The sequence below is a fragment of the Musca autumnalis genome, unplaced genomic scaffold (genome assembly GCF_047663935.1).
Source record: "Musca autumnalis isolate F117 unplaced genomic scaffold, ASM4766393v1 scaffold_1, whole genome shotgun sequence".
Taxonomy (NCBI): Eukaryota; Metazoa; Arthropoda; class Insecta; order Diptera; family Muscidae; genus Musca; species Musca autumnalis.
The window spans coordinates 4,082,960-4,109,821 of record NW_027411644.1 but is presented as its reverse complement, the minus strand read 5'-3'; the positions used below and the strand labels follow the sequence as shown (position 1 = coordinate 4,109,821).

The window sequence follows — 26,862 nt, the reverse complement described above, 5'->3', positions numbered from 1 at the left end:
TGGCTGTGACTATACATTTCTGTATTTTATTGACTTGTCTGAAGCCAATTTTAAACAAAAAAATTGTACACACAAAAACACTTTTGTACCTATTATTGAAATATTTGTTGCATAAGAAAATATATAAAATGCATAAATTTTGCATATGCAAAAATTTATGCATGCTGCATAATTTTACATATGTCATATGTTTCGATTGCAATGTAATCAGAAGCCAAAAATATGCCCAGTCCCAAAATTTGACATGAATCGGACCAAAAATAGGGGTTGCATAAAATTCCGCTTTCTAATAATAACGTGTACCAAAAAATCAAAAGAATAATAATGGGACTATGATCCTCCCAAGAAAATATTTACATTCCTGAGAAAGCAAGAGTAATCAGTGCACTAAATAGTAACAAGTGTTGCACGTTTTCCCCTTAAATTTTAGTCTTTTTCTTCAGTACATCTGTACTTAACGTTTTTTCGCTCACTGTGGGCATTACATTTTCATGAGTTCGTTTCTTTGTGGAAATGTGTACGCGTGTACCACATCTACACTACAGCGGCAATCAACCAACCACACTCATCCCACCCATCCATCCCATGATGTTCATATTCCAATTCGTATAAGAAAGTTTTTACTTGAACTGTGTGTGGATGGCTGACTGCTTGGCTCGTTGGCTGCCTGGCTGGCTGTTTGTCGGGCTGGATGGCTCCATAAAATGTGTACTCTGATAGAATGGCATTTCCTTCAAATTGGGATGTCAGTGGGAGGAGGGTGTTGAGGTGAATATTTGAATGTACTCATTCTCTTTCGTAAGTTCTTTGCCCATACGGCAGCCCATAGAAACGTTTGTTTGTCGTTTGTATGAACGTCGTAAGTACGTCCGTACGTACGTTCGTAAATGCTTCTTTTTATTCTGGTGTGTCTTGACATTTACGTTGGAGTGGAGTTACGATATTTTATTTTTTACAGTGGGATACTTGGATCGATTAGAACCGTTATTATTTTCATTAAATTAACCCTCAAGGACGATCAAATTGGTCATGGATTCCTACAGAAAAATAAACTTATTTTCTTTTTAATTAATTTCTCGTTAGAGACGAGCTTACTGACCAAGATGCTTTTTGAAAAAGGAAAGCCGACGATACGAACCCACACAATCACCACTGTGTGACATGCATGTTTCGCCTTTGGTTTAGGAAGGCTCCTCAGACACATCGACTGTGGGGCGGCTTCGCTATCCTCTAACTTATTTCCTCTTTCAAATGCAAGTTGTTATTTTCTCCTTAGATCAATTTAAAGGCTGAAGCTAGAATCTTGAAATGTTATATGTAGTTCACAATTGGAAATTCGTCCTGCAAGTTTACTAATAGTACTAAAATCTTCTAAAACTTGTACTCTTCGCATTGGGCGAACACACTAGAATTCTGAAATTTAGAATGAGGGTCACTGATGGGCTGACTTCCGAAACGTCAGTTGCTTTGTATTCGTGCATGAAACTAGGGGTTCTTAGATCGAGTTCCCCACTTCTGCAATTTCTTAAAATTACTCTAAATATAGGTGTACAAATATCATTTAATGGCACTTAATGAAGGGATAGATCTAGAATTTTGAAATTTTGTATTGGGGTAACTGTTGGTGTCCATTTATAAATAAGGAGGTGATTTTAGAAATTCGTACGCTATGTGTACGTAAAGTATTAAATGAAACTAAATTTGGAACATTTTGTTATTGGGTATACAAATAGAGCTGAAATTTGTATACCCAAATACCCAAGAATTTTGATATTGTCTTGGTAAGTAGAAAAGTATTTTGAGGATTTTACCTAAAATTTTTAACGGAACTAGCTGTAATTTGACATTTGAAGTTTTTAGTGGTCACGAAACTTCCTCACAAAAAATCGTCAACATAGGTCCATGGTTTGATAAAGCCTCCATATAATGGTATCTCCCGATTTTCGCTGTTTAGAGAGTTTTTAACAACCATTGTTAACCGAACTAGCTGTTATTTGAGGTTCCCAGTAGTCTAAACACTTTTCCACCACAAATTGTCAATACTAAAATATTAATTTATGTAATATTGTAGTATATTAGCCGCATAAGACCTTTAGGCTTCGCTTCAAGAAAATAAAAGTACTAAATGGGTGTTGGGATAGATCTGAATTTTGGTATTAAGCCACCGTGGGGTTGAGATATGGTGGTACATTATATTACTATATACAATTGGTATTTGGTAAATGAATAAAATATTTGAAATTTGGTCTGAAGATCGCTGTTGGTGGTTTTGGAAATGCGATACCCAAAATTTTTACATAATGTACATAGTAAATGGTACTATATTTTGTGCAATAGGTACTTGCTGAACAAAAAGTGTTAGAATATTGTAAGTCGTAGGGAGATCGCAGTTCATGTTTAGGGTATCACGATTGAACGAAAAACACGAAACGGTTCCAAATGTATCACAATTGATATTGGGAATACAATTGTGCATAACAGCATTAAATAGTACTAAATTTGGTACATTTTTACTTTACTTACTTAAATGGCTTTTATACAAAACAGAACGTTTTGTTCCATAAGTCGAACTAAGAATAGATTTCCAAACGCACCGATCTCGTATTGTAATGCCTTTCTGGCAGGGACATCTTAATCCATCCTGCTGACAACGCAATCGTTGTAGCTCGATACCTTGTACTATATCGATGTCGGTCGGTTCATACGACGTCGGTATTCACCGCCAAACACACCAAAGTTCTGCCTCATCTGCTTTCGCAAGTACCCATGCTTCAGATCTATACATAAGTACTGGTAGTATCAGTGTCTGGTAGAGTTTAAGTTTTGTTTGACGTGAGGTGGTTTTGCTTTTAAACTGTTTACTTAGACCAAAGTAGCATCTGTTGGCCAATATTATTCTTCTGTTTATTTCAAAACTTATGTTGTTAGTCTTATTTATGTCGGTGCCGAGGTAAATAAAGTAATTTACTACCTCGAAGTTGTAGTTCTGGACATATTGCGTGTTGATACGATAAACCTCGTCCTATCGCCGTTGACTGTAGACCCACTTTGGCAGAGTTCTTTTCAATTTTTGCAAAGGTGACTGTTGTGGCTCGCGTAGATCGACCTATTAACATTAGCTGTGTCTTTTTACTTTTTCAGTAAGATTTACACAGTAACTTATTTGCTGAGAGTAAGAAATATTTTACTCTTTAAATAGAATAGAAATAGAGAAAAAAGTAAAAAGACAGCATTTAGTAAACTTTAGCAAAATTATACAGTCAACAGTTTGGGGTTAAGGGAACATTTTATGAAAATCCAACTACATATATGTTTCTATTTCAAATTCCTAATAAACAAAATTATGTGCTACAAAAGTTTATTGCATAATAATAAATAAATTATATAAAAATTAAAAAATGAATAGGGAAAAAGTGTACATACATCTAATGTGGATATTGCCGTAAAATTTATGGAATAAGCAATGCAAATTTTACATTTTATTGCTTTAACGAATGTCTCCGGTTGTCCATGATATCATTCAGCCAAAATAAGAACATGTTTGTGGGTTAATTGCCGTTATTTAAGGACAGATTTCGCTGATAGCTCATTAAAGCGTACCCTTGCACATTTCTTTGTTTTTCTCAGTCTAATACTTTACAAAACCCAAAAAACATAGTGGAACTGAACATTTTGAGATCCAAGAGCTCTTTGAAGTGGTTCGTGTGGATAATATACGCTCCAGAGCGTCGCTAAATGTATGATTTCCTCAGATTTCTCATGGAGTTAATAGATTTTACAGCATCCAAAAGCGCAAATTAAATGCAGAAGTGCCTCGAAATAGGGGGTGATATCATTTAGGACCTTTACTCAATCAGGAATGTAAAACATTATTCGAAAAACCTGCTCCTAAAACTTCGAAACCATCAAAATAGAAACACCTCCAACGAATGCATGAAATTTGTTTGGAATTAATACTGTGAACTACTACTTTGTCGTATAATGATCGTTATGGTCAATAAAAGGGTTATAAAATTCGGATAATTGTACATTGCTGATTCAATGCTCGATGCTCGAGGATTGTACCAGACCATATTACAAGGCAATTCTAAAGCTTATCCATGTTATGTGCATACGTCTTGGGATGCTGTGGAATCTATAGACTAAGCTTTGGAGGATATTTTACCACAAGAACAACTTCAAAGTGCACAAGGATCTCAAAATCTTCAGTTCTACTGAGTTTTTTAAGTTTTTTAGACCGAAAAACTTAAAGAAATCTTTAATCGCTTTAACGAGCTATGAGTGAAGTCAGACCTTAAATAAAGGCAATTAACCCACAAATATCATGGACAACCAGAGACCTTCGCTAAAGCAATAACATGTACAATTTTTATTCCATCAATTTTACGGTAATACCTATATTTCATTGGGGTGTATGTACATCTTTTCCCTATTATTTTTTTAATTTTTATAGAATTTACCGTTATTTGTATTATGCAATAAACTTTTGTTGCATTTATTTTTGTTTATTAGGGATATGAAATAGAACTGTATACTTGGATTTAAATAAAAATGATTCCTTACCCCTAAAACTCGAGATTTATAGGGTGTATGTAGACTTTTTTGACAGAAATAATAATTCATCAGTCCTTTACAATAACAATAATGAACCCGTTTTTGAAACCGCTGAGAAGAAAAACATCTGGAAAGAATATATTCAAAACTTATTCAATGATCCTACTAGATCTGATTATGACTACCGGATATCACAGCAAATGACAGGCGAGGCAATAACAAACAACGAAGTTGAAGATGCAATAAAATCCCTCCGAGAACGAAAAGCCACGGGTCCTGATGAAATACCTGCCGAGATACTAAAAATGATAAATGATAACAATATTGATCTGTTAACGAAACTATTTAACTATATTTATGACACCGGAAAATACCCAGAGGATTGGCTGAAGTCCACATTTATAACCATTCCAAAGAAATCTCACCCCAAAAGATGCAACGAGTACCGACTTATTAGCTTGATGAGTCACGCCTTAAAAATTTTTCTGAAAATTATACATAGATGGATATACGAAAAATGCGAACAAGAAATGGGCGAAACACAATTTGGTTTTAAAGAAGCAAAAGGAACCAGAGAAGCACTATTCTGCGTACAAGTGTTGGTCCAAAAATGTAGAAGTGTCCATAAAGACGTTTTTATGTGCTTCATCGACTACGAGAAGGCATTTGACACCGTACAACATGACAAGCTCATTGATATTTTGGCGTCAATTGGAATAGGGGGAAAAGAAATTAGATGCATTAAAAGTCTGTATTGGCACCAAACCGCACATGTTAATATCAACGGAGAAATGACGGAAGAAATATCTATATCCAAAGGAGTAAGACAGGGTTGTACTCTGTCCCCACTACTGTTTAATATATACTCGGAAAAAATATTCAAAGAAGCAATAAATAACACTAAAGAAGGAATCCTCATAAATAATGCTTATATAAACAATATTAGATACGCTGACGATACTACACTAATAGCAGACAGCCTATCAGGTTTACAAAATCTTGTCAACAGACTAACTGCGTGTAGTGAAAGATATGGATTAAAATTAAACATCAAGAAAACTAAATATATGATAATAAGCAGAAAAAACATTTACGAAAACATGCATATAATAATTCACAACACTCCACTCGAGAGAGTGTCGAGCTTCAAATATCTCGGGTTCTCAATAAATGATCAGTGGGATAACTCCAAAGAAATTAAATGCCGGATAGAAATGGCAAGAGACGCCTTTCACAAATATAGAAAAGTTTTGACAAGTCATGATATTAACATCACAACAAAGACAAGGTTCATAAAAGCCTACATATGGCCAGTACTGTTATACGCAACGGAAGTATGGACTATAAAAGCAGTAGACGTCAAGCGATTAGAAGCATTCGAAATGTGTATATATTGGAGAATTCTTAAAATCCCATGGATAGCTCACGTGCCAAATGACGAGGTCCTACGCAGATTAAACAGAACAAGAGAACTCTTCAATCATATAAAAAGGAGAAAAATTGCATATCTTGGGCATATAATGCGAAACTCAAAATACCACATTCTACAATCAATTCTACAAGCCAGTATAGAAGGAAAGCGTAGCAGAGGAAGACAAGAGATGTCCTGGCTCCAAAATATTCAACAATGGACAGAATTCCGAAATGCAGAAAATTTAATAAGTGTCGCAAGAAATAGAGAATTATTTTCATATTTTGTCAATGATATATAAAATATTATACATGAAATGTAATATGGTCGCTAACATTCGAATATCGAATATGCAATAAAGAAGAAGAAGAAGACTTTTTTGGTTGACTGTAGTTGTTTACCATGAACGAGAAACAAAATTCAAAGCAGTGAAAAAGTTTTTAATTCTAGGAAAAATAAATTAAAAATAAATAATTAATTAATAAACTACTTAATAAATACAACTGAATCACAATAGGGGTGTCTTTTTACTTACTAAATGTTACTGAAACATTTTTTTCAGCAACTTTTCCTTTATACAACTGTCAAAATGTGCAACATTAGTAATAATAATTACTAATTATCACGTAAAAAGACACACCTATTATTATAGCATTTTTGCACAAAAATCAAATAAACATTGAACAGCAGACTAGATGATTTAAAAACAGCAGATTGAACTTGCTAAATGTTGCTGGGAAAAATTCTTCTAGGAACCTTTAGCAAGTTATCAGTAAACAACTGTCAAAATTGCCCCCTCATTTCGCCCTCTTTTACTGATCTTTTATGTAAAAATACCGCATTTAGTAACATTTTGTAATAATTGTTACAAATTATCATCTAAAAAGCCCACCTATTATATCTTTATTGTATATAGTGCTATTTTTATCTCTAGCCATATATACGTTAGCATGACGTATGACCTTTTCCAGTAGAATGTTTAATAGGCCAGTCACCTTGTCTGAAACCTCGTATTGTTTTAAAAGTTTCGGAGAGGTTATTTCCTATTTTAATAGCTGATCTTGTGTCAGTCAATGTCATCCTGAATAGTCGTATTAGTTTTGCTTGGAACACATTTGATCGATTTGGGCTGTCGAGGGCGGCCTTATAGTCGACGAACAGGTGGTATGTGCCGATCTGTCTTTCATGGGTCTTCTCCAGCAGTGTGAAGATTTGGTCAATTGTTTATTTACCAGGCCTAAAACCGCATTGGTATGACCCGATTATTTTATTGATCATAGGTTTTAGACGTTCACACAGTACGCTCGAAGGTACTTCGTAGTTTGTACACACCGCATTGTCTCCTTTCTTGTGTACGGGACATAGAAGGCTGAGGTTCCAATCGTTGGGTATGTTTTCTTCCTGCCAAATTTCGGTAATTAACTGATGCATATGAAATGAAAGAGGGACCAAGATAAATCCTGGACCTTGTCATGTTAAAGCCGGTGAGGACCTTTGTTTGATATCATTCATCCCCTACGTCACCCAAACTCGCACTACACATATACTAAATTGTATCAAATTTGGTATTGCATGAGATTGAGTCTTAATATTTGGTGTGGGATACCTATTGGTTTGGAATGGATTATGAAACAATAGGTGTAAGAAAAAATTTAAATTGTACTACATATTGTACCAACGCCTTTGTGAGAAGGAATAGATAGTGCTGGCATTTTAAAATCTGCTGTGTACATGTGAAATAAGGAAGTCGTTTTTTGGAAATGTTTACTAAGAGTGTACGAAAAATTCTAAACGTAACGATAAAGTTACTAAATACTATGTAGAAAAACGCACAGTAAGTGTAAAATAAAAAATAATTAAGTTCCAGCGTTTTATTTGAGAGATTCCATCATGGGAAAGAATATACTTGTTGTGACTGTGCGAAAAATATTTTCTAGTTTGTAGTGCATTTATAAATAAAACACTGAAACTTATTTTTTAAAAAAAAATTTTTATTTCCAACTTTTTAGTAAATAATTTTTTTGACCACTTAGAAGTCCATAATCAAATTACAGAAAATTTAGGCCGAAATTGTAGATTAAAACTTTAAATTGCGTGAAATTGGTTGGAACCCTTATATGGGGGCTACAGCAATACCTGACCCATGTCCACAATTTTTATTGGGGAAGTGTATGCACCATTGGGAACTCCAAATGCCAAGTAACAGCCAATACGGGCTAAAAATGAAGAAACAATTCCCAAAATACCTGAAATCGATTGGTACCGCTATATGGGGGCTATAGGAAAAATCGGTTTTAGTTTCATATTCATGTATTGTCATCCATATCTGAAAAGTGTGCAAAGTTTCAGTTCGATTGATCAACTGCAACTGTGTTAAAAATGAGTTACTAGATTTGACAGACAGACAACAAAGCAAGCTAAATAAAACACTGTAATAAATAGTACATAATTTGGTATTATTTAGTTATTTTATTAGACGGGATAGAGCTATAGTTCTGAAACTTGGTAATCGGCTTCATATATTTGCTTTGACGTTTTGTGCTACGAAGTTGTATGGTATAGAAAAAGTTCTAAATGTATCGAAAGTAAGCCGGCCCTTTTATAAAAAAAAACAAGTAAAAAAGTATCAGTCGGCTTTGCCGACAGAGATATACCCTCAACCTGTGTGAGTTGAAACACTTTTTTTGCCCAAAAACTTATGTATTTAGCGGACTTTCAGAGTTTGGGGCGTATGAACTGGTGTGCAAAAACATATGGATTAGGATAAAAGCTCAAAAGTTTTGCAGGGGAGGTACCCAAAGGTATGGACCAACATAGTCCATTTTGGAAGTGTGCCTTATTTTGGGAATCATTCATCTAGATAGATATCGCGCCCACCAGTCATTTCAGTTGGTCACTATATAATTTAAAGCTTTTTTCAGAAAACATGGACTTGCCCATGAAAAACGAAAACCGTTGTAAACAGACACAGACAAAGGATCTTCGAACAGACCCTTAACCGCACGTATAAGCACCATTTTATCTAATATTCCAGCTTTCAGGTCATTTTCTCAAGAAATATGAATTTGACACTCAAAAACTTGTACCGTCGTAATAGGGACATGAATGCAACCAGCTAGAAAATTTAAAACGAATTGAGGGTAAGACATCCCTCAACTGACAACTGTGTTTTGTGCGGTAGGTACCTGAAAGAGTTGGCAAATATAGTGCATATTCGAAACTGATCTATGTCTAGTGGAAATATTACGACGTGCAAAGTATGGGCAAAATCTGTTACTGTCTTCAAGAGTTATCATGCGAACAAATTTTCCGGACGTTTTCGAACTTTTGTGGGGGAGGTACCTAAAGGAATGGACCGATGTGCCTCATCTTCGGACCTAAACTAAGCTCGGACAAAACATTACCATGGCCAAATTTTAGACCGAATCGGCAGATCCGTTCGAGAGTTATCGTGCGATCCAACCACTACACATGGTGCCATAGGGGATTTTTACACCTTTCGGCCTATTTTCTCAGGAAGTATTGACTTGCCCATGATGAAACTTGTACCGTCGTATAGGGGACAGTGAATACAAGTTGCTACAACAAAAATCAAAGCGATTCGAGAGCAGGACTTTTCCGAAATTTTGTGGGGGAGGTACCCGAAGGAGTGGACCGATAGAGTCCATATTGAAACCTCATTTATGTCTGGTAGATGTTTCACGATTTTTAAAGTATGGACCAAATCGGTTACTCCCTTCAAGAGTTATCGTGCGCACAAATTTTTCGAACTTTTGTGGGGGAGGTACCTAAAGGAGTAGACCGATTTGGCCCATCTTCGAACTTAAACTAAGATTGGGCGAAATATAACGAAGTGCAAAATTTGGTTCGAATCGGAAACGGACATCGTACAAGCATACTTGGGGTCTAAAACCATTATTTTGATGAGGCACATTTTTGGTCGTATCAAAGTGTATATACCCTCTTTGGCCTAAAGGCTGAGGGTATAAAAATCAGTTTATTTGTTTCTCTGTTTAAAGCAAGCCTAAATATTTCAACTCTTTTAATAGATTGTACCTGCATCAAATAAGATCGGAGTGATTGTATATAGTACATAGGTCCCAACAATAGTGATGATCTACTAAATTATCGACCTATATGGTAGAGGTCTAATCCGTAGGTAGACTTCAATATAGAATTAGAATATAATTATTCCCTAGTCAATAAACAATAAAAACTGCTAAGAATAGCTCCACACACTTCATCCAAGGGCACATCCAATGCAACATCGGTTCATAATAAATCGTATGCCCACAGTACCCATTTAAGTGAGTTTTCATTTTATTCTGATTACGAAAAAGAAGAAAAAAAATATGAAAAAATTCAACATTAAGCCCGTTTGTACAATGCTCTCCCCTCCATAAGTTGTTTGCTTGTGTTTTGCCGTTTTGCCTTGGTGCTGCCAGAGTGCTTTGCTTGCTCGGTTGGTTGGATGGTTGATGCGACGTTCGTTGTTATATCTGAAAAACTGGGGTTGGCTGACGTACAATCCATAGATATTCGCTACATACAGACATACTTACTTGTGTGCACAGATACACACATCTATACCTACCTACTTCCATCTATATAAGTACAAAAATATCAATGAATGGATGGATGACTGGCTGGCTGGCTGCCTGCTTTGTTGGTTTGCTTTGCTATGAAGTAAAGTTGGTTTAGTTCGTTTATTCGGTACGGCAGGTTAGAGTTGCCATTCTATAAATTAATCATATATATAGTTTATCTTGAAATACATCTGAGTAAGAATGATTGTCACAAATCGAATAAGAATTCAAGTCTAAAGTTATTATTTTCTTTGAGAAATTGTAGAGTGGCATGACAGTCATAGAGACAGACGAGTTTCTTTGAGAAAAAGTCTTTTCCTTGACGAACTTTAAAAATATACATGCTTTAAATTTAACAATAAAAGGTCTCTATAGTAAAAGTATGATTACAAGTCTTCTTTTGTTACAGTTTGGATTTGCCGAACACATTTTAGCGTTCCGGTTAACTTAAAGTTAAAAGTGATCATTAAATTTATAGGAGAAGCTTCTTGGCATTAACTTTTAATTTGAAAATTATATTTTAAATGCCTCCAAAATGGTTTATTTTGCGTTTTCAAATCTATCCAATAGTAAAAGAAAAGATATAATAATGGCACTTAGGGCCATTATTACATGTGTTCTTTTACTATCTGATGGATTTGAAAACGCAAAATAAACCAATTTGGAGGCATGAAAAATATAATTTTTACATTGAAAGTTAATGCCAAGAAGTTCCTCCTTGAAATTCAATCATCACTTTTAACTTTAAGTTAAGCAGAACGCTCTAAATCTGTTCGGTAAATCCCAAATATAACAAAAGTAGACTTGTAATAATGGAAGTTAGAGTATAAATATGTATATGTACATTACATTATACTATGTACATACACTTGAAAGGCGAGTGTGGAATTCGTATCCTATAGGCACTATTGTTTATCATCGCAGAAGTATTTAGTAAAATAAATGTCACCTATTCTCACAAATATTGATGTTAACTGTCATCTCACGAGTGTAAAAACTTTGGTACCAGTATGTGTCAAAAATTTCATTGAGCTGAATGAGCTGAATTGTCAACAAATTAAATTGGAACACACTTCTCTAGAGAATTACTTCGTCTATATCTCCATTAGCCTATGGATATAATTATATGTAAAACTGTTGTGGATGGTAACTCTGGAGCATTCAATGTTGTTTGCCTCGGTGTTATTCTTCTCGGTCGCTCGATGTCGCTGCCGTTGATGTTAGTGTTAGCGTTGTTGTTTTTATTTGTGTCGTAGAGAGCTGCTTTTATTACAATTTTTGTGATGGCTTATGTTGTTTTCAGTGTTTTTTCCTTCAGTTCAGTTTAACTCAGATCGTTCATTTGCTTCCATTTGGTGAGTGCTGTGTTCATGTGTTAGAAAGGAGGCAAGAGACCTTTTTAAAAGGCCCCATTAATGCCGGTAATTTCAACGCCTAGATAAAGGGGTAGGTAGTTACCCCGTAGTTTCCACGTGCGATTTACCGTGGCGTGTAATTTTTGTAAACATTGGGCAACATCGGTGATTTTCATTCATGATTTTTGTAAAATCATTGCCCCATATAATGTGCAATGTGGACTAGTTCTTTCACGGCATGTTTTGATGCAGTTCAAACGGAATCGTGAAAAGGGCACTCTATTCCTCATATTTTAACCGCATTCGGATGCAATCCAAAGAATCATATCCAATTTTAACAACATCCGGATGAAGTTCAATGGAGTCGTGAAAAAGGCACTCCAATTCCCACATTTTACCTGCATCTGGATGCGCTTCAAACGTGCTATGGACTGCATTCTATTCTATATCAGTTAAAATGCAGTGCCACAGGGTGAGTGCCAAATGTTTAGTTAAAATGTAGTGCTAATGGAGTGCCTCTTTCCGGGGTCTTGTAAAAAGAATGAGTGAAAATTCATAATTTTATGTACTTCCAAATCACTTGTACATATGATTTAACTGTAATATTTTTCTTTTATACAGATAATAAATTCTTTTTATTTATTCTGGAATATTTTGCAATGGTTTGCATGTTTATTGCATCTTTGGACTGCATAAAAACACATTCCGAAGAGTGTCTTTAAATTAAACTCCATCCAAAGCACTGCATCAAAGCACGTACTTTGGATGAAAATTGGACTGTATTCTATTCTAAAGGGTTAGAATTCAATCCCAAAGTGATAGTTAAACTGCAGTGCCGAAGCGTTAAATAAAATGTAGAGCCAAAGGATTAGTTAAAATGCAGTGCTAATGGAGTGCATCTTTCAGTAGTCACGCTCTTGCATTATTTGATGCACTTCCAAATCACTTGTACATATGTATGTATGATTTAACTGCAGCTTTGGAGGCAAGCTTTTTGCTTGGGAGATGTATAGTATACGAACGAACTAGTTCAATTGAACGATTCAATGAAAAGTGTCTATGATCTACACCATTTTCACATGTAATTCGAAACATTTCACTTGTAATTTGAGAATTCCAATTGAATTTCGAATTATTTCATTTGTAATTTGAGAATTTTATTTGAAATTCGAACTATTTCATTTGTAATTTGAGAATTCCATTTGAAATTCGAATTATTTCATTTTTAATTTGAATTTTTTCATTTGTAATTCGAATTATTTCATTTGTAATTTGAGTTTTTTTAATTGAAAAACTTCGATTCACAAATAGAAAAATTCAAATAACAAATGGAATAATTCGAATTACAAATGAAAAAATTCAAAATACAAATAAAATAATTCGAATTTCAAATGGAGTTCTCAAATTACAAGTGAAAAGTTTCGAATTTCAAATGAAATATGTAATCAAATTACAATTGAAATTCTTCGAATTAAATTACCCAAATGAAAGAATTGCATACGAATGATTCAGAGCCGGGGAATGATAGAATGAAAAGACAGCTGACCGTAAGAGCTTATTGAAGAACGATTGAACTACAGAACTAAAACAACGGCCTAGCCCACTTAACCCACATAAAGCCGCTGGTCGTTTAAACGCCACAAAAAATGGTTGCAAAAATTGACGTAAAACTCTGTTTTTTTTTTCGAATAATTTTGTGGAGTCTTTTTTTGCATTTTGTTATAGTATTGTCCGTTATCTGTCATTTCACGCTTGTAAATCTTTATTTTACCTATTCATTTCCACGCAATTGCCCTAAAACCCTAATTATTCGAAAGAAATCGACTTTTTTTGTAATTTTCGACTTTTAATGAAAAATTTAAATATGCCATAAAAGTTTTTTCATAAATGTTAGATTCACACAAAGTCAGGGATTTGTTATGAATATAGTAAGAGTATTTTCTAAATCAAAAACCAAGGGATATGCACATGAGAATCCACCTATATTACCCGCCAAAGTTTTTGGCACTTTTAAAAGAAAGTTCGATTGTAGGAAAAATATAAGTTTTAGAGAAAAGAGTTATTTCTTTAAAAAAAAATGCTTAAAAAGTCTCGAAAATATACAATTTTAAGTTTTCTCACAAAAAATTCTCGGCACCAAGTGGGTTAAAAGAGCTAAACTAAGAAGAGCGATCAGCTATAACAATATTTGTTCCACAAACATCCCAGACGGGGCAAGGGAAACTTCTCTCATATCAATGAGGGCACCCCGATTCATATTAGCTCAATGATATCGGGCCTACTGTTTATCGCCGAGTCCGAACGGCGTGTCTTAAGATACCACTTGCAGAGAAGTTTTACATGGCTGATATTATCAGGAAATGTCGCCAATATTGCCGTTGAAAATATTTGATGTTGCCTGGCCGGTGAATCAAACCCACCACCTTCAGCGTGCAAGGCGGGTGTCCATACCATTGCACCACGGTGGCAGCTACGTGAGTCAAAAAGTACAACTCTAGTACGCTAGAAAAAATGGACCCACATAGTCCATTGTGGAAGTGAAGATTATTTTGGGAGTCACTAATTTCAATTGATATCGCGCCAAATAGTCATTTCCGTTGGTCATTGTATAATTTCGAGTTTTTGGACCATTATGTCAGGAATCGTGGACTTTCCCACGAACAACATAATATCGCTGTAAACACCTCCTTTTGGTCCTTTGGCAAATATTTCCAAAGGATCCTCGAACAGGCCTTAAACTGCACTTGCTTATAAATTCAGTAATTAACAATATTTCTCGGTAATCTAGCGACCAAAAGAAAGTAGTCGTAAAGTTCTACCGATATCAACAGTGCCGTCAACTTTTATTCGAACTATTCATCCATAATTTTGCGTTTTAATTTTACCGACATTTGTCGGTAACTCAAAAAATGTGTTATGAGAATCGCACTACTGATCAGGAAATATTATGGTAGAAATCTTCGAACTTTAAATCGACTCAAAATTGTCTGAAACGGATTTTGTCCAAACATACTTGGGGTCTAAAACCATAGGCTATGAGCCTAAAGCAGGGACGCACTTCTTTGCAAAGACAGTATAGTGAGGGCGCCCACTGAGTTGTTTTTCCATTTGCTTCTCTCTCTCTCACGTACAGTGTTCGTGTACATAAACAAACGATAAACATCGTGTGGTTGTTGTTTTTTCCACCCATGCATACACACATGCTTTAGTATTGATGGAAATGTTATGGGCGACGCTGGCCTAAAGGCTGAGGGTATAAAAAGTGTATCCATGTAGAACCACAACAACAAAGATTCACTAAGATTCACAGTGTAGGCCAAAAACTATCTGTAGTGCGATTCTCTAACGCATTTTTGGCTTCCGACAAACATCGGTAAAATTAAAACGCAAAATTATGAATGAATAAAAGTTGGCAACATTGTCGCTTTCGGTAGGACTTATCGCCAACTTTATTTTGATTGCTAACTTACCGACAAACCGATATGTGTGGCTAACCAAAAAATCGTTAAAATTGCTTATAATTTCGGTAATTAACAATATTATTCGGTAAGTTAGCGATCAATAAAAGGTACTCGCAAAGTTCTACCGATAGCAACAATGATGTCAACTTTTATTTGAAGTTTTCATTCATAATTTTGAGTTTCAATTTGACCGAAAATCCCACACATTAGAGGTAAACAATGTCCTATAGGTCTCAATTCATAACAGGTTACCTATTTTGAGCGGTTTTTGCCACATTTTCCGACCTATGGTATGGTAGTGTTTTTATACCCACAGCCTTTAGGCTAGAAAGGGTATGTATATACACTTTGATACGACCAAAAATTTGCCTCATCGAAATAACGGTTTTAGACCCCAAGTGTGTCCGTATGTCTGGCTGGTGCGCACGATAACTCTCGAACGAATCAACCGATTCAAACCAAATTTTGGCTATCGTAATATTTTGTCCAAACTTAGTTTAAGTTCGAAGATGGGCCATATTAGTCCACTTCTTCGGGTACCTCCTCCACAAGAGTTCTAAATTTGTCTGTAAAATGGTGTGAACGATAACTCTCGAAGGGAACAATCGATTTGGTCCAAACTGCACATCGTATTATTCCATCCAGGCATAGATCGGGTTCGAATATGGACTATATCGGCCTACTCCTTCGGGAACCTCCAATATTCGTGATAAAGTTAAGTTTAAGAACACCTCGCGGGTAGTTTTGCAATTTTTTTTCAGCAGGTTGTCCTAGCGGCTCCCTTTACGACGGTACAATTTTTTTCGGTAGCACGTCCATACTTCCTGAGATAATGGCCTAAAAGCTCCAAGAAACCCTGACGGCACCAACCAAAATGGCTAATCCGCAAGATAATTCTCGCAGGGAGTTTCTGATTAATCCAAACTTTGCACATCGTATTATTTCATCCAGTCATGTCTCAGGTAGGAATATGGACTATATCGGTCCACACCCTCGGGTACCTCTCACACAAAATTCGGAGAGAGTGAAGATTAAGAGCTCTTAAGATGTTTTGATTGGGGCAGACTTTGCACATCGTATTATTTCATCCAGTCATGTATCAGGTTGGAATATGGACTATATCGGTCCACTCCTTCGGGTACCTTCCACCCGAAATTCGGGAAAAGCGAAATTAAAGCTCCTATTGGATCGATTTGATTCTTTTTCCAGTAGGTTGTCCTATTGACCCCATTTACAACGGTACAATATTTTCCGGAGTAAGTCCATACTTCCTCAGATACTGACCCAAAAGCTCCAAAAACCCTGACAACACATACTAAAATGTTTATTGTGCAAGATAACTCTAAAACTTTTTCAAAAATTTCTTTTCTTTGCTTACTAACTATTGTATACGTCGATGATTTGGTATTGCCCCACATTACGGTACCTACAGATTCCACGTATTTTGAGGAAATTCGTGATTGTTGTAATTTTGGCTGAGGGTATGTCTCCGTCAGCACAGCTGACTGATACTTTCTTTCTTGTTTTGGTTCCGATTTCAAAGATATAATAAAAGATGAAGACCCCAAAAATTCCGAAAAGCACTATATTCTCCGACAAGTTCATACTTCCTGAAATAGTCACTGAAATTCTGACATTGGAACTGTGCCTCCCGATATTTTGAAGGTTTTTCCTCATTATCCCACCGAAATGCCTGGAACATGGTACTTAGTCTCCGTTGGGGACACTTTTTGATATAGCCCCAATGGAACACTACCGTCCGAGGTTTTAGCCACATTATCGAACAGAAATAGCTGAAATCTGGTTTCTATATAATTTAGAGTGGAGTATGTAAAATGTTCGTCCAGACCAAACATAACGCCGTTTTTACTTTTTATACCCTCCACCATAGGATGGGGGTATATTAAGTTTGTCATTCCGTTTGTAACTACTCGAAATAATCATTGTAGACCCCACAAACTATATATATTCTCGATAAGCGTGCAATTCTACATCGATATAGCCATGTCCATCTGTGGAAATCACTCTAGCGTCCGAACGGATTGACGTAGGTAGATGAAATTTTGGGAAAATCTATTATATGTACGTAGGACTTTTGGTATTGAACGCGGGCTATGTAGGTCCACGCTTTCGTATAGCCCCCATACAAAATGACGAGTGACGCGCCGCCGTTTTAAGGAATTTTTAAGATATTTGTCCCATTTTACCATCGAATTAGTTTTAATTTAGTATTTTGTGTCTCCAGGGGCCAAAAAACATTCCTACCAATCTTTTTTTATATAGGTCCACGTTTTGGTATAGCCCCCATATAACGCGTCATTTTAATATATTTTGAATGTATTAGTCCCATTTGACAACAGAATCGGTTGTAACTATGTATTTTGTGTTTCCAGAGGCTAAGAAACTTTTCTGCCATAAAATGTTTATATAGGTCCACGTTTTGATATAGTCCCCATAGGGCGATATATCCCGATTTTCGGTATTTTGAAGGTTTTGGCCTCATTATCACACCGAGATGCCTGAAATTTGGTATTTAGTCTTCGTTGGGGGTATACAATTTTCCCCCCAGAAATTTGTAGGTATAGGTCCACGCCATCATATAGACCCCATAGAACGGTAGCTACGGATTTTCGGTATTTTGAAGGTTGTGGCATCATTAATCCACCGAAATGGCTGAAATTTGTGGTGGAGGGTGTAAAAAGTTCGGCCCGACCGAACTTAACGCATTTCCTACATGTTTTCTTTCTGGTGGTTTATTAACTAAACTATCAGTGGAAACGTTTAAGGCCTCGTATGCTTTGTACCTTAACTTCGTTGACACCACACCGCATTGCCTTGATTGTGTGATGTGCGCTTTAATGTCTCGTTCCTTTTGCGGCCCTCCCTTATCTTTTCATTCCGTTCGAAGTGTGTTGCTTGCTTGGTAGATGGCTGGCTGGTTGGTTCGCTGTATTGCTTGGTGCTTGCTTTTCCATGCTGTATACAGTCGTGGTCTATAGTTTCTTTCTTTCGATGTCGGGTTGTTGTCGTCGTCGTCGTAATTTTTGTGTTGGTTTTTTTCCTTCTTTATGCCATCCAACTGCCAACCTCCAAGCGTTCACCATAAATGTGGGATATACAGGCGTACAAACATACATACATATCGACATTTGTGTGTTTTTGCTTGTTCGTATGTTTGTATGTATGTACTTCATTTGTATTATTTTGTGCTCGTTTTGTTTTCTATTCGAGTTTAGGTTTCGAAAGATATTCACTTTAATGTGAACAACACTCACGGGCTGGAGGGTTTTTTGGGTGATTTTTTCTAAGGTCTTTAAGATTCGGAATAGTTGTTTGTTAGACCAAATAGTATGGCAGGGTGGATGGATGGATGGATGGGGGATGTTATTGAGGGCATTGGAGAAATACTTAATGTGGGAACTACAGATCCATTTGGAGAACAGAGAGATCGCACATAAATTCATATTTTGTTGTTCTTTGGAATGTTGAATGATTTCTGTTATGTTTTGCCATATGGAATTCAATTTAAATGTGCATGACTTTGGCGGGTTCTACTGTTAACATTTGCAAGTGTTTTTGTTGTTAATGCACACTCACTCTTCTTCGTTGTATTAAATAGATGTTGGTTGACGCGTCATCATTAAAGGATTATATAAATGACAATGTTGCTCCTCTAAGGATTAATAATTCGTTATTCACTTGTTTATGATGGTTACCTTTGTGCGTCCTAATCAAATTTAGGACAACTAACCCTTCTTCAAATTATTACCAGATCATTAGTTGGGATATGCGAAAATAAAACCGGAACGCTTACCTGCAGTGATTGCACATTTTTATCAAATCAAAGGATGTTTTTCTATCGCCGTGAAAAACAACTCTTTTAAGTGCTGCCCTTCTTCGTTGAGCCATGTCCTTGAAATTCAAAATATGTTTTCAGAATATATTTTTCTATCTTTAAATTGTTGGTTGTCGGATTCTTACAACATTGCCTTTTGTTTATATAATAAAGTCCCATATAAAATCCTATCTAGATGTATTAAAACAGTCATAAGTAAATTTAAAGATTTGAGTAGTGTAAAGATTCCTAAGAGAAAAAAAAACGGATCAAGCTTAAACAAATTATAAAAATTCATTTGGTTCCGTCCGGTTAGTCTGCATTGACTCCGATTTACTGTAAGTACATAGCTTCACTTTAGTTTTATCTAAGTTCCTGCATCATTGGATTTTTAAGTTAATCTCTCACAATTTACTCCGAATGGTATGGAAGGTTATTGGGTACTTGGAGACTTAATAGTGTTATACCCCGTTTAGACTAAGCTTGGTTTAGCAAATCCAGTCGATTTATTCATCGTATAAGTGCATAGTCTAAACCAAGTTTAATTTTATTTTTCGTTTCAGCAATGCGAAGCCGACTGTAAGGCGGTAAAATAGTCAATAATTTTTGGCAAAATCCGATTCCATGTCATAAAAATATTCTGTAACTTTTAACGAAGACAATAATGCACAACGGTGTTTGTCGTTTGAAGATTTCCACATAACTTTGTTTTACATCAAATGGATATTAGTATGTGTGTGTGTGTATGAACTTGTTTGTGTATGTTGTGATGTCAATAATTCCACCCTCACCCAATGACAAGTACTAAATAGAAGGACCTTTATTTTGAATGAATGCATTCCTGTTATTCAAACCCATGTTGGGCAAAATGTAATCGTGATGTTGTTGTACTGCAACTAAATGTTGGTTGTGTTGCACAGAACTGAAAACGCAATTTTCCATTCAACAACAACTGCGAAATAAGGACGTACGTTAAGTTCGAACAATTCCCGAATATTTGATTTTCAATGAACACGTTGGAATAAATCTATGTGTGTGTTGTTACCTGTTAGCTGTTGGCATTTTTTTGTAACGTTTCGTTATTGTTGTAATTAATAAATGTGAAATGTTAGGAAACTGTATTGTTATGTGTTGTAAGTATTGATTCTGTTGAATATTAACGAGTGTTGAATGAGGTGATCTATGAATATTATTGAAGTTAATTTGTAAGAAAGGAGGGAAGCTATGCATATGTGTGTTAACACTGTTCGCCAAATTCGGCTTTCATGTTAATAATCTGTTTATTTACACTACCTCTACGAATAATTAATTGTCATATTTTTCTAGAGTACGGTTTTATGATTTTTAAAGGTTTTATGAAAAATAAACTGGGGTGGGGAACCTAAATGTATTACAGATTCCTAATTTTTAAAATAAATGCCATTTTCGTATGTGACAAAAGAAGATTTGGAAGTTTCAGGCGTAATTTCTTAGGCGTTTGGGGGGTTGGTATCATACACAGGACAAGTATTTTGGCATATGTGGAAAACAAGTAAAAAGTTTCAGTCGGCTTTGCGACAGAAAATATGGATTAGAATTAAATTTCAAATTGTTGCACAGGAGGTACGTAAAGGAATGGTCCATTATAGATATGGACCTTATTTTGGGAGTCAAATCTTTTCGATAGATATCGCACCTACTAGTTATTTCAGTGGGTCATCGTATAAATTTTGGACCAGTATGCCGGGAAGCATGGACTTGTCCACGGAAAACATAATATCGCTGTAAACAGGACCACAACAAACAGCATCGGAATACATTTCCAAAGGACCTTTGAACAGACCTTAAACTGCACTTAGACACAAATGTTGAACTTTTGTGGGGGAGGTACCCTAAGGTATCACCATTTTAGAAGTTAAACTAAGTGTTTCAGGGGAAGCACCGGAGGTTGTGGACCGGTATTGCCTATCTTCGAACTAAAATATGACAAAATATGACGAAGGGCAAATTTTGGCCCAAATCGGTTGATCAGTTCGAGAGTTATCGTGCTCTCCAGCCACTTTATGTGGTGCCATAGTTGTTTGTACACATTTCCATAAAAGAAAATTTTTCCGGAGGGCACCCGAAGGAGTAGACCGATTGAGTCCATACTAGAACCTCATATAAGTCTGGTAGAAATTTCACGATGTGCAAAGTATGGACCAAATCGGTTACTCCCTTCAAGAGTTATCGTGCGCACACATTTTTCGAACATTTTCGAACTTTTGTGGAAAGCCAAATTTTGGACCAAATCGGTTTATCCGTTCGAGAGTTATCGTGCGCACCAGCCAGACAGATGGGCGGGCATGGCTAAATCAACTCTAAATTGTCTGAAACGGATTTCGTCTAAACATAATTTGAAGTATTGGCATTCCCTAGCAATAAAATTCCAATATAGTAGTCATGATGATGACTAGACACTATTAAAATATCAACACGATCCGAGACGTGGCCTAGTGTAACTTTTGCGGAGAAGGTACCTGAATGAATGAACCGATATAGTCCATCTTGAAACTAGATTTAATTTTGGGAACCATTCCTTTCTATAGTTATCAAATCAACCCATTTTATTTTGGTCGTCGCTTTTTAAGGTCAGGATTTCTCCCTTGGACATGTCAAAGTATGTTCTTTCCAACTTACTTACCACCTTGAGATTGATCCTGATTAATTTACACTGTGGTTCCCTTTGATGTACATACTGATATAGTAGTGCAATGACCTAGGTAACACCTCTTCTCTTTAGCCAACCGATCTGAAGAGCCTTTTAAGGCGATGAGAACATTTTCGACCAAAACTTTGGTAGCGTCCTTCCTTGGAAGACTAGTTATATTAACTTCGACCGAATTGTCTGTTTCAAGAGATTAGTTATTTTCACTGAAGCCGAGCCAGTTTATTGACGACTTCAGTCGCTGGAACGACTGTGGTTGCGAGTTCGTCATGGGATAAACTGTCGTCGACCACTCCATAAGTACTACCCTAAGTTGTCTGCCTTTTTCCGTCCCTTTCCATAAGTAGTGTCCCTTTTATCGTGGGCTGGGTTTCTCCAGTCCCGGTTATACCAAAATGCAGAAATGCTGTCATCATTGGGTTTTGGGATTTTTATTATTTTAAAGATTTATTTGTCTGATCCATAAGTCATTTATTTAGTGCGCGAATGGAGATCCACCATGACATAGACCTCCAATACCTCTGTAAGGACTTGACAACTAAGTCTATCAAGTTGGAAGAAGGGAATTATTGCTTCACTCCCCACAAAAATTCGCTATGATTCTCCAAACATTGCACATAGTAACATTTCTTACAGACACACAATATGTTCGAATATTATCCACTGCTTTGGGTATCTCACACAAAATTTATTTTTTTCGCAAAAGTACAATTTATAGACCTGTCTCGGATCATTATGAAAGTCTTTTACCTTGTGGCCTTTATTACGATGGTACAATTTTTGAAAGGGCAATTCCATACTCTCTGCTATCATAACCCAAAAGCACTATTGATAAGCAATAACATACGAATAGAGTAACCGATATACGCTTAAGTACAGTTTAAAAGTTTTTCTATGATTGTCTCGAAATGCCCATCGAAGGTAGTCCTTGGGAGTCTTATATTGTTTTTGTGGGCATACCTATGCTTCCCCACATAGTGACCAAAAGCTGTAAAACAATTGTACAGTAAACAATTAAAATAACTGGATCCAAGATGGATTGTGTCGTTTCATTCGTTCAGATCCAACACATTTGCGCTTTAATCACTTCTGGGAGCGCGTTAAAATGTTGCCTGAAATAATGCCACCGAAATGTCCCTATATTTAGGGACCCCTCCCACAAAAGTTTTTAGTAGTCTTTATGATCTGTGTTACGTCACTTTAACATTATTCTTCATACTTCTATAGATAATGGTCCGAATGTTGCAAAAATAATAGTTCGTCTATAAATTCTTTATTCTATGATGTACCTACATTCAAAATTTGCTTACCAGTTTAGATACATAATCCTAATATTTTAACTCGATCGTAAATTTCTTCTTAATTTTGTTGCAGACCTGTTCCTGAAACGTAGACTAGTTCCGGTCTTAAAATTGTCCCCCTTTAAAGATGTTGACATGTATTTCCACCACCACCAGTAGTTTTCGATCCCGTCGAAGTTAGTAACCACCACCACCATTTTTTCATAGCAGTAACTTCGCTGGTCATGATTGTGGATGCACACACACACTCACTCCCCACTACATTCAGATGAATGATTTTAAGCACCAAACAACAATCCACGAAGTTGTTGCTCATAAAACGCAGTACCAAAGAAAACAACTACAATGACGATGACAAGCGATGAATTCACCCCGCATCAATTCAAATGGATGAGGTTGTGAGTGTGACTTCAGAAAAAGGTGTATTTTTCAATTCAGATGTACGTTTTCTATTTTAAATATCAGATATTTCAGATTTGCAAAAAATGTTTGGATATTTCCTAACACATTCATGAACACAATCGCCAATGAGTTGAAAGTACTAAAATGTGGTATATTACTTTATAGCCACATTCTTCTTCAATTCTTTTGATAGATTTAATTTAAAATAGACATGATCGGAAATTGTCAATTGTCAGTATATAATTGTGATAATAATCGCGGAAAAATTAAGGTGGGCAGACCTGAGGTTGAAAAATTTGGAAACATTTTGCAATCGCAGGTAACCAAAAACAGTTCTTTGCAGTTGCAGTATCCGCAATTTATAAATGTCAAAATTTTTATAAAAATGTTGATATATTTGGCCAGCTGTATGAAGGTTCCAATTATAATAATAACCAGTAAGGAAAGGATCAAAGTCGAGCGGGGCCAACTTTATTATGGTATCATAAAGCTGGCCCCGCTCGTTGGCACCACTGTGTATATGTAAAATAAATTTGGATGTATGGGCGCTACATATATAGACCAATTTTAATATAATTTGCGAAACTTATTTTTAAGCAAATTTTCAAAACATATTACCAATTTTGTCAACATTATTTAGATATAGCGGGTTTATTACTAGACAGATTTTCATCCCACATTCCAAATTTCATTGAAATTGTCGATATGGGACATTCACCAACGGACTCTAAAACAGTAATTTGTCATCCTCCTTCGTTAAATATCAACCTTATGCAAAAAAGGGAATATGGTTTCTACTGAATAATCAAATGTGATTCTAAAATTTACAAAAAGAAACAGAGGTACAAAAATCATAATATTACTAAAATAAGATACGGTCAGAACAACATTAGATTTTAAGTTCACATTATAGTGTGGTATATCTATGGCATAAAGAATTTAAGTTAAACATAACAAAATTCTCACATCCACCACACCCTTATCATGGCGCCCAATACCCTATATATTATAATAATATGAATATATTGGCATTTGTAATTACTTCTTCCATGCAAATTATTAGGATTTCTATTCTTCAGTAGTTGTCTTTTGACGGTATAAAATATATTTTTTAAACACAAAAGGTAAACAGGATATCGCAACATATACCCACCATGCATTTTTCGCAATACTCTGAAAACACACAAACCCGCGAGCATTCGCAATCATATACTTGACACAACTGCCAACTTTTGGAAGATAATAGACCTTCGTTAAGCTCATAACTTTCACTTTAACGGATTTTTTCTACCACTTGTAGTATTCGAGAAAATCGGAACTGGCGTAGGCGTCCCAGTGGCGAAGCCGCCCCTGTACGTTGCGAACGGATGGACAGAGCATCAGCTTCGCTTTAACCATCGAACTCAAGCCTCAAAATATGCGATGAAGACAAAGAGATCCTTCAAGAGAAACTTGCCAGAGAGATAATTGTATTTGGAGCTTATTTTTCAAATAGAAAGACAATTGCCAGTATGTACTTAAACAAAATATACGATGGAACGTCGAAAAACATTACTGCTCAAATGAAGGCAGCAAGTTACATGCATTTGGAGTGTGGCGGGTGGAGGAATATACACTGTACCGAGGTAGCCAGGGGATGAGATGATATATAAGTATTAAAACGGCTTGTAAAACATGTTCCTTCGATATGTCGATAACAAGATATCACTCATTAGTCTATTTCCATGTTTAGGTTTTTTGCAACAAAAGAACCTGATAACAAGTAAGAGAGTATCAGTCAGCTGTGCCGACAGAGAAATACCCTCAGCTTCTGATCAAAACAAGAAGCAAACACAATAAATATGTCGTATATAAAATATAATAATTTTTTATCACGAGTTTGCTTCAAAATCCGTGGAATCTGAAGGTACAGTAAATTTTTGTAAGCAAACTTCTGATGCATTGGGAACTCGAAATATTGAATTACGTTAAACTAATTTTGAAAGGAATTTTTAAAAAAAGGTTTGAGAGTCATTTTGCACACTAGCCATTTTAATATGTGCCGGTAGGGCTTTTTGAAGCTTTCGGAAAAAGTGGCCGCTGGGACAACCTACTGGAAAATAATTCAAATCGATTCGAATAAAAGCTCATAAACTTCACATTTCTGAATTTTGTTTAGGAGGTACTCGAAGGAGAATATCGATATAGTCCATATTCCAACATGCATGACTGGGTGAAATAATACCATGGTAAAAGTTTGCGCCAATCAAAAGGCAATTTTTCAGGAAGTATGCACTTGCACCCGAAAAAAAGCTGTACCGTAAGGACAACCTGCCGACAAAAATTAAAAAACGATCCGAGAGGAGCTCTTAATCTTCTCTTTTTCAAATTTTGTGTGGGAGGTATCGATAAGGAGTGGCCCGATATAGTCTATATTCGAACTTAAACTAAGTTTGGGCCAAATATTACGAAATGCGAGAGTTATCGACGGACATGGCTAAATCGACTCCAAACTGTCTGAAACTAATTTCGTCCAAACATAGCCTAGAACCATTATTTCGATGCACATTTTTCCCGTATGAAAGTGTATATGAGTAAAAGTAAAAAAAAATGAATAACATTATTTTGATGAGCAGATTTTTTGTCGTTAGCCTAAAGGCTGGTGTATAAACAATTTCCTTCCCTACGACGATCATAAGATAGCACTAGACTATCCCCATTTTCCATTTCTAGGTGTTTTGCAACAAAGAGCCTGATAAAAATACCATAGTCTGAGTTTTAAATCGATATCAACTAAGTTGTCTTCAGTGGCCTAAAAATATAACAATATACATATATCCCAATTTTGCATTTATATATACCAGGGACGTAGCCAGGATTTCATTTCGGGGGGGGGGCCCAACTGACCACAATTTTTAAAGTTCATGTTAGCGAAAATGTCTTATTTAGCAAAGATGTAAACCTTATTTTAGACTTATTCTAGTGATGAAATAATTTTCAATACTATTTTTTAGTTCATATGGCGAAGAACTTCTGTTTTTAGAACTTTTTTGACAATGTGTCACAGTTAATATATGGTCAAAACAATGAATATATTAATAATGCCATATATTTTTGGGTGTATAATTTATCAAATAATTCACAACTACAGTGAATGTTATGAAATTCAGTGATATCACTTCGGTAAGGCCAAAAGAAAGCGAATACAATGGAAAACCTTAGAAATACCATAACATTTTATTTTCAAATATCTTAACATTATAATTTTCAAAAATATGCAAAAATCCGATGT

At 35.7% G+C, this 26,862-nt stretch overlaps 1 protein-coding gene and 1 long non-coding RNA gene across 5 annotated transcripts in view; one reads left to right on the top strand and one right to left on the bottom strand.

Annotated features, from left to right (window-relative positions):
• The window catches only part of LOC141389614 (uncharacterized), a 136,851-nt gene that overhangs the window by 78,875 nt on the left and 31,114 nt on the right, over positions 1–26,862 (bottom strand). Inside the window, exons 3-4 of one of the 4 annotated variants that reach the window (XR_012409127.1) lie at positions 10,528–10,644; positions 10,327–10,472 (exon numbers count right to left, since the gene is read on the bottom strand). The exons of 1 other annotated variant lie outside the window; for it this stretch is intronic. Coding sequence is in view for 1 of the 3 variants with exons in the window: in XM_073961415.1 (XP_073817516.1) it covers positions 8,122–8,181 (60 nt within the window). In the remaining 2 variants the exon portion in view is untranslated. Of the gene's footprint in view, positions 1–8,035; positions 8,182–10,326; positions 10,473–10,527; positions 10,645–26,862 lie in introns of those variants that run through there. 2 more of the 4 variants (XR_012409128.1, XM_073961415.1) reach the window with 2 other exon arrangements.
• Positions 11,874–25,592, top strand: LOC141389629 (uncharacterized). The gene is made up of 3 exons (XR_012409132.1): positions 11,874–11,997; positions 23,263–23,629; positions 24,892–25,592. It is a non-coding gene; the product is annotated as an uncharacterized lncRNA (long non-coding RNA).